The 9,149-nt window shown below is 34.0% G+C and overlaps 1 protein-coding gene across 1 annotated transcript; it reads left to right on the top strand.

The window, feature by feature from the left end:
- The first annotated feature begins 6,277 nt into the window (after positions 1 to 6,277).
- On the top strand, positions 6,278 to 7,629 carry LOC140813467 (syntaxin-125-like). Its single transcript, XM_073171940.1, has one exon. The coding sequence runs from the start codon at positions 6,492 to 6,494 to the stop codon at positions 7,404 to 7,406; it is 915 nt and encodes a 304-aa protein (XP_073028041.1). The 5' UTR covers positions 6,278 to 6,491; the 3' UTR covers positions 7,407 to 7,629.
- The last annotated feature ends 1,520 nt before the right edge of the window (positions 7,630 to 9,149 follow it).

The following is a 9,149-nucleotide window of genomic DNA, read 5'->3' as shown; positions in this document are numbered from 1 at the left end:
CGCATTTTAAAAAAAAAATTTAGACCATGTTTACTATAATTGATTAATTAGTCCCAATCATGATTAAAAAGATAATTAGCGTCCGGGTCCCCACAATATAGCAATACATACATAAGCAAGCATAAAGCAATATAATCGGTCAAAATTTAAAACATAAATACATGTTTAAAACATGTATATAAACCCACTTACAATTTGTTCAAATGTACGGTTCGAAATTGATCGAAACTTGACGGCAACTGGATATGGCCTTGCAATGTTGATCAAATACTGCTCGATTTTGAGGAGCATGGACCGAAGATGGCATCTTGTTTTTGATAGGAAGAAGAACGAGAATTTGGAAACTTGTGGAGAGATTTTGGAATGCAAATGTTGGAGCTTAGTGAGGTATTTATAGGCCAAGTGCTTGAAGCCCGAACAAGTGCATGAAAGTGGTCAAAACTCTATTCATAGTCAAAATCTATCCACACTCTAGAGACAACTTCGTTTATTAAAGGGACAATTTTTGCATCATGATTATGTCCAACTCCTAACTTCTCCCATGGCTGTATTTTTTGCTCATTTAAGACATGAATCAATTAGCTTCCTTGAGCTAAAATCTTGAGATCCTGAGCTATGGGTTTCTTCCTCTAGTGATGACACTTTGACTATTGTGGTACCACATCGCATAGATTCTTTTTGAGCTAATATCCCTTGAGATTTTTGAGATGATTTAGTTCGAAAATCCGGGTTCTCACATAGGAAATAATAGTACCATATAAATGTTAGAGTAGATGCCCTGCAAGCCAACGGTTGGCTAGGGAATTTATTGACTCAAGTAAAATAGACAATCTTTATTTTAATATAATTTACTTTTTAATGGTTTCGTTATACTTTATCTGTATACCCATGCAAGCAGCATAGATAAAGTCCTTGATTATGCTTTAATACAAATGAATCGTAATTCGATGTTGAAACTCATTTGTAAACACTGCATATTCTAAATTCGTTCCTAGTCGATTCAGCCGCCTAAAACAGGGATAAAGGCCGCTTGAGCTCGAGACTAGCATCTGTGATGTTGTGTACTGCGTTTCTTGGTAAGGGCATAGAGATGTCCAAACATACAGATGGGTAGTCATATGATGATTATACCGAACAACCCTCCCTCGGACTTTCCAAGTGGTTATCATTCATCGAGAGGATAAGTCCGTGGTTAGGATTGTACACCATTAGTCCTTACGACCCGGGACAACACTGAGGCTCTATATGCTATGGCTGTGCTTTGACTCGTTTACCGGCTCCAGGAGAGTTATCAGGTGGCGAGGTTGGGTACAGTTGCGACACATATATGAGCCAGTGCATTGTAGTCGGGGATTCACCGCACACCTACGGGTGTGGATATCCTATGTGATCTGATGAAATAATAGCGCATGGAATCTCTGGCCAGAGTATGAGATGTACGTTGGGGAAGGAGTTCTTCAATAGTACACGCGATGCCACTATTATAGTTATCACATAGTTATCGAATTAATATGCAACCCTCGATGAACCAATGGTTGCAGATTCGATCGGGATATATGATATGAAGGGACCGTACTGTACGTTAATCATAATTGTCAGTGATACCTAGGAAATCATGGGGCGATGCTACTAGACGCTCTTACCATGATCCGATGGGTGCAATCAGAAATGAGTTCTGACATTCTTGATCAAGGTGTTAATGAAAAGAATGGGGCTAAATAGGGTAAGCCCGAATAAAGGATTATGTCCTGAATCCCAAAAAGAGTTGTGAACCCACGGCTAGCTGTATCCCTGAACCATTGAGGGTCACACAAGTACTGGATCGTTTGTTCCCGTTGAGAGAATAAATTCAAGGAGTTGAATTTATATTATATAGTAAATTCAAGGAGTTGAATTTATGATAATTAAATTTTGAGAGAATAAATTCAAGGAGTTGAATTTATAAAATTTGAGAATTTAATTTATTAGACTCAAATGTTAAGTTTATTAAATATTAAATTTTGGAGGTGATAAAAAATTCAAGGAGTTGAATTTATAATTTAAATAATAAATTCAAATGTTGAATTTATAATGTATTTAATTTATTAAGCTCAAAAGTTGAGTTGATTAATTAATAAATTAAATATGGTGGATAATATGTTTAATGGGCTTGTAGGGGTACAAGTCTAACATATTAAATAATTAAAGTTTTAATGGGCTTTGATTAAATTAATTAAACTAATTGGAGTAGCCCAATTAATTAAATCAAGCCCATTAATGTTAATTATATATATATATTAGGCGTAGGGTTAACAAGAAGGATATTCATAAAATTCTGAAAACCTAGCCTCCACTAAGGTCATGGTGATTCTCGAAAATCACAACTTTATTCCTTCAAAATTTAGTTTACTTAATTAATGAGATTAATTAAGTAAATCATAATTAAAGAAATATCAAGATTTCTTTATTCCAATTTAAAAGGCTTCCTTCGTGAGTTTTGAAGGAAGATTGCAAGAAAATTTTGGCAATTCAAATTTTTTCTCTCAAAAGGTTTTGAACAAAATTGTGTTCTATCTCTACGCAAAATATCTTCCAATTTTCTAGTGCAAATTGGAAGAGGAATAAACCATCTAGTCGTAGACCTAATTCGAAGTAGATCAAAGAACGTTCGTATGGATTCACGAAGAGCTATCTCCGCTAACCCCGAAATAGTTGGAGCCACGTGATTTATTCACCAAAGGTATAATTACTAAACATCATACGTATGTTTGATTATGAAAATCATACGAGCGTCCAAATCAAATATATTTTGATTGTCAAAATAAAATAAAAATTTTAAACTTCCGCTGCGTTTGGGCGCGTAGAAAACCGAGATCCAACAATAAATTACAAAGGAAGAAATATATATGAAAGAGGAGGAGCGAGGCACACACACACATAGACATATATATATATATATATATGTATGTATATATTGTTAGAGTAGATGCCCTGCAAGTCAACGGTTGGCTAGGGAATTTATTGACTCAAGTGAAATAAACAATCTTTATTTTAATATAATTTAACTTTTTATGGTCTTGTTATACTTTATCTGTATACCCATGCAATCAGCATAGATAAAGTCCTTGATTATGCTTTAATACAAATGAATCGTAATTCGATGTTGAAACTCATTTGTAAACACCGCATATTCTAAATTCGTTCCTAGTCGATTCAGCCGCCTAAAAAATGGATAAAGGTCGCTTGAGCTCGAGACTAGCATCTGTGATGTTGTGTACTGCGTTTCTTGGTAAGGGCATAGAGATGTCCAAACATGCAGATGGGTAGTCATATGATGATTATACCGAACAACCCTCCCTCGGACTTTCCAAGAGGTTATCATTCATCGAGAGGATAAGTTCGTGGTTATGATTGTACACCATTAGTCCTTACGACCCGGGACAACACTGAGGCTCTATATGCTAGGGCTGTGCTTTGACTCGTTTACCGGCTCCAGGAGAGTCATCAGGTGGCGAGGTTGGGTACAGTTGCGACACATATAGGAGCCAGTGCATTGTAGTCGGGGATTCACCGCTCACCTACGGGTGTGGATATCCTATGTGATCTAATGAAATAATAGTGCATGGAATCTCTGGCCAGAGTACGAGATGTACGTTGGAGAAGGAGTTCTCCAAATAGTACACGCGATGCCACTATTATAGTTATCACATAGTTATCAAATTAATATGCAACCCTCGATGAACCAATGGTTGCAGATTCGATCGGGATATATGAGATGAAGGGACCGTACTGTACGTTAATCATAATCGACTGGTTCTTGCAGGCACTATCAGTGATACCTAGGGGATCATGGGGCGATGCTACTAGACGCTCTTACCATGATCCGGTGGGTGCAATCAGAAATGAGTTCTGACATTCTTAATCAAAGTGTTGATGAAAAGAATGGGGCTAACTAGGGTAAGCCCGAATAAGAATAAATATTATTCTGAATCACAAAGAGTTGTGAACCCACGGCTAGCTGTATCCCTGAACCATTGAGGGTCACACAAGCACTGGATCGTTTGTTCCCGTTGAGATAATAAATTCAAGGAGTTGAATTTATATTATGATATTGTAAATTCAAGGAGTTGAATTTATGATAATTAAATTTTGGAGGTGATAAAAATTCAAGGAGTTGAATTTATAATCTAAATAATAAATTCAAATGTTGAATTTATAATGTATTTAATTTATTAAGCTCAAAAGTTGAGTTGATTAATTAATAAATTAAATATGGTGGGTAATATGTTTAATGGGCTTGTAGGAGTACAAGTCCAACATAATAAATAATTAAAGTTTTAATGGACTTTGATTGAATTAATTAAATTAGTTGGACTAGTCCAATTAATTAAATCAAGTCTATTAATGTTAATTATGTAATTAGAATCTATAGTTAACTTAATTAATATGATTAATTAAGTTAAGGGTGGATTAGAAAAAATAATAATAAGGATTTTATTATTATTGCCCAAGGATTTTCAACTCGAGATTTACCAAGATTTGCTTGCCTAAAGAATCTTTCATTATCTCAATTAATTCAATTAATTAAGTAAAATGAATGATTAGTATTAAAATAAAAATATTTCTAATTCCTAAATGAGAGCATGCATTTTTCGGTGGGTTTTTGTTTTTCCGAAAAACGAGAATCTCATATCTCAATTCATCACAAGCACTCTCGAAAATTCTTTCAAAAAGCAAGAAAATTTTGGCTTAAAATTTTGAGTCGAATTTTTCGTGTTATATCTCTACGCAAAATCTCTTCTAGTTTTTCTAGTGCAAATCAGAAGAGGAACGAACGTTCTAGTCGTGGACCTAATTTGAAGGAAAGAAAGGAGTCTTTTGAAGAAAGATCGTAGGGATTCATCAAGAGCCAGATCTGTTATACCGGATCGGTTGGTGTCCAGTGATTTATTCACCTAAAGGTATAATTTTCTAACATCCTATGTATGTTTTGTTAAAAAATCATACGAGCGCTCAAACATATATATTTTGATTGTCAAAATAAAATAAAAATTTTAAAACTTCCGCTGCGTTTGGGCGTGTAGAAAACCGAGATCCCAAGATATATAGGGAGTAATCTTCAGTGAGACGGTGTCACGAATACATATCAGTTAGACAAGTTGATTCAGTCCATACGTGGCATGAAAAATATTTTTTTAAATAAAAATTTACATTTTTTCATGGATCGAGTATCTATCTCACAAAATTGACATATTATATATTGTTATAAGATTTTTTGGTTTAAATAAAGGAGGCGTATTGGGGTGGATTACTTGTTCCTTCCATTTTTCTGGGGAAAATTTTTTGCATACGTATATCTAATCGGGAATGGATCCCCTACTGTGGGCATCCTCACAGCAGGGGCTGTGGAGTCGCTTTATACCCGCAACACAAATTTTTTTTTTTTGTCGTTTAATATATTTTAATTAATACTTTCTTTTTAAGTTTTTTGGTCTTTTTGTTTTCCTTTTCGACTTCTATTTTTTGTATCCAATAAAAGTATTTTATATTGCTTTTTGATCTTGTCTAAATTATTATCCTTTTCTCTTGTAATAATTTATATTTATGTACTATATACTAATGTATCAAGTATCAACTAATTAAATATTTCAATATAGAAAATGATATTTATATATTTTACGCAAAAATTAAATAAATTCCGTAGTCAAAAAATTAGAAAAGAAATGGACGAATCAAGCATGTGAAAGAACTAAAATTGAAAAATAAATATGTTTTACTCTCAAAACAAACGAAATAAACAAAATGTGAAAAAAAAAAGGAAAGAAGGAAACAAAAATTCCAAAAATGATCAAAGAAAGAATTATAATATACTTTAAACAAGACTAAAAATGTATAAAAAGAAAATTTGATAGTAAAAGAAAGAAGAAACAAAAAGCCCCAAAATAATTAAAATAAATATAACAATTTTTTTTTAAAAAAAAAAATTGTGCCACAAAATCCCCTAATTATGGTGATGCCCACAGTAGAGGATCCATTCCCATATCTAATCCATATATGGTTCCTAAAAAGTTTAATAATTTGCGATATGATAGATGTTGCTTCAAAAATATCCGAAAAACTTTTGATATATTAAGCTGTTCAAATAAGACTAAACATTTGATGAAAAAACAAATTGAATATGAAATTTCAAAGGTTGAAATAGAAGGGATAAGAACCAACCATCCTTTTTCTCCTCTTTTATCGATTGATCATTAAATGTATCTGAATACTTCTAATATTAGTCCCAAAATCAGTATCACCAAAAAAATATATCACCTTATTTCTTCATGAATGAACACTTGGCTTTTCTCGCCTTCTCTTGTCCCTCCGTCAAGATACCATGAAAATACAAACACCAAAAGGAGAGGAGATCAAGAAAAGTTGAGACAAGCCATCCATCATTTCCGCCGCCGTAACACCACCCTTGTTCACAAGAAAAGAGCTTTACACACCACCACAGAAGCGGCGTAAAGATGAACGACCTCTTCTCACAATCTTTCAAGAAATACCAGGACCTCAGGACCGCTGATCTCGAGTCCGGCGGAGCCAATGGGACGGAAACCGTCGACCTAAACCGGTTTTTCGACGATGTCGAAAAAGTCAAACAAGACATGGAGCAAGTGGAGAGGCTCTACAAACGGCTCCAGGAATCCAATGAAGAGAGCAAAACTGTCCATAATGCCATGACGATGAAACAGCTCCGAGCCCGGATGGATTCCGACGTCTCCCAAGTCTTGAAACTTGTGAAAATAATCAAAGGGAAGCTGGAAGCCTTAGAGCAATCAAATGCCGCCCAACGGCGAGTCCCGGGCTGCGGACCTGGATCCTCCGCCGACAGGACTCGGACCTCTGTGGTCAGTGGACTCGGTAAAAAACTCAAAGGCATGATGGATGATTTCCAGGGCCTTCGAGCTCGAATGAACGACGAATACAAAGAAACCGTGGGGCGGAGATATTTCACGATCACCGGGGAGAAGGCGAACGATGAGCTAATCGAGAACCTGATCTCGAGCGGGGAGAGTGAAACTTTCCTCCAAAAGGCAATCCAAGATCAGGGCCGGGGCCAGATCCTGGACACCATATCTGAAATTCAAGAAAGACACGACGCGGTTAAGGAGATAGAGAAAAACCTGACAGAACTACACCAGATTTTCCTGGACATGGCCGCGCTGGTGGAGTCGCAGGGACAGCAGCTGAATGATATCGAGAGCCACGTCTCCCATGCAAGCTCGTTCGTGAGGCGGGGCACGGAGCAGCTTCAAGAAGCGAGGGAGTACCAGAAGAGCTCGAGGAAATGCACCTGCATCGCCATTGTTCTCATTATAGTTGCAGTAATCATATTAACGTTTCCAATTTGGTATAACATTTTGTTAAGTGCCTTATTCTGATTTTGTTCTTTCTTTTAATAAATTTAGTGATAAGGGATCGAAGAGGTAAATCAAAATGGATACAATTAGATAGATACAATTAATTTTTTTTTTTTTGCATGATAGGTTTAATTTCAATGGCATTGCAAGAGTGTATGTTGTACATATATATGATATAAGGGCAGCCTGCATGCCCTTCATGTTCAATAGTCTTGCTGCTACACAAGTCAAACTTGTAATTTCTATACGTATATTTTTCTTTTTTGTATATTCGATTTTTTCTTATTTGCAAAAATCTATATATATATAAATATAAGTAGAGTTGTTATATATATATATATATATATATATATATATATATTAACTTCTCGCCAAAAAATCCATGATAAAAAAAGAAATAAGTAAGTAGTGTTATATTTAATAATATTCCAATTGTCCATATCATTAGTTAATTTATTTTTAAAAAATAATGATATTGCTCATTATTTTTCATATATTTATTTAAATGTTTGAAATAGTATTAAACGAAAATATATTAATATATATGTATATATAATTAAAGTAATAATTTATATTAAAAAGTAAGAGTACAAATATTTGATATTTGAATAAATACATTTATTACAGAAACTTAAATTTACAATGATATACACAATAATTACGAATTATACATGTATTTAATATTATTTTTTAATTCATTAAATTAAATAAATAAATATTTTAAATAAAAATTGATAGAGTTGAGGCGTGATTCACTTATGTTCACTAGAAGAACTAGTCTTCTCTTCTGTGTGTGCTACGTGAGAGAATTGAGAAGAAGAAGTCACTACAAGAATAAATGCTTATAGTGAAATTCATAAATGTCATCATATTCAATATTTAATGACATTTAAGTTTTATTGACACCTCCAACAAATGTGCTCTATTCCAATGTCGTCTTAAACTTCCTGACATTTTTTAATGTCATTATAAGATGTTAATAACGACTTCATATGTGTCACTAATTATTCATATAATGACAATTTTAAATGTCAGGAAAACTCATATTTTAAATACATTTATACATGCCTTGTTATTATAGTAATAATGACAAATTTATATGTCAGTTAAAATCATTTATAATGAGGACTAAAAGTTTCGTATTTGTTATTTATAGTGACAATAACAAATGTGGGAATATTTAGGTTGTATAAATATTGGAGGAGGGAAAAACAGATAAAAAATGTGGGAATAAAAAAATATTTTAGATTAATTATCCTGACGTTTTTAATTGATGTAATTTTTTATATGGAGGGAAACAATTCTTTTCCCTCCTCAAATATTTATCCAACCCAAATATTTCCACATTTATTTATTGTAACGTCCCGAAAATTTGAAAGGTCACGTAAACCACATGCATGCAAGTTATTAAATTTCTTTAGTATTTTATTAAATTAATTTAAAGCTTTAAATGTATTTTTATTTCATTAATTTGTGTTTAAATATTTTTATGTATTTTATGCATTATTATTGCATTATTATTCACTACAAGAAAACTGGGTTTCCGCGGCGTGCAATATGCGCCGCGGAAAGGTATCCGCGGCGTGCATGGCACGCCGCGACGCACGCTGTAAAGTTGAAAGCCGTCTTAAGTTTGAAACTATTGGCAGCGTGCAGTTTACGCTGCGGTTGACTTTAATAACGGCGTGCGGAGTGTGCTATGGATAGTTATCTTTTCGGCAGCGTGCACCGCACGCTATGGTTAAAAGTTTCAACGTCGTGCAA

The sequence above is a fragment of the Primulina eburnea genome, chromosome 15 (genome assembly GCF_022965805.1).
Source record: "Primulina eburnea isolate SZY01 chromosome 15, ASM2296580v1, whole genome shotgun sequence".
Classification (NCBI taxonomy): domain Eukaryota; kingdom Viridiplantae; phylum Streptophyta; class Magnoliopsida; order Lamiales; family Gesneriaceae; genus Primulina; species Primulina eburnea.
The sequence above is the reverse complement of the archived record's forward strand: the minus strand, read 5'-3'. Positions and strand labels throughout refer to the sequence as shown.

Coding starts and splice junctions, on each gene's coding strand:
- LOC140813467 (XM_073171940.1), top strand. CDS start 6,492: ATGAACGACCTCTTCTCACAATCTTTCAAGAAATACCAGGACCTCAGG.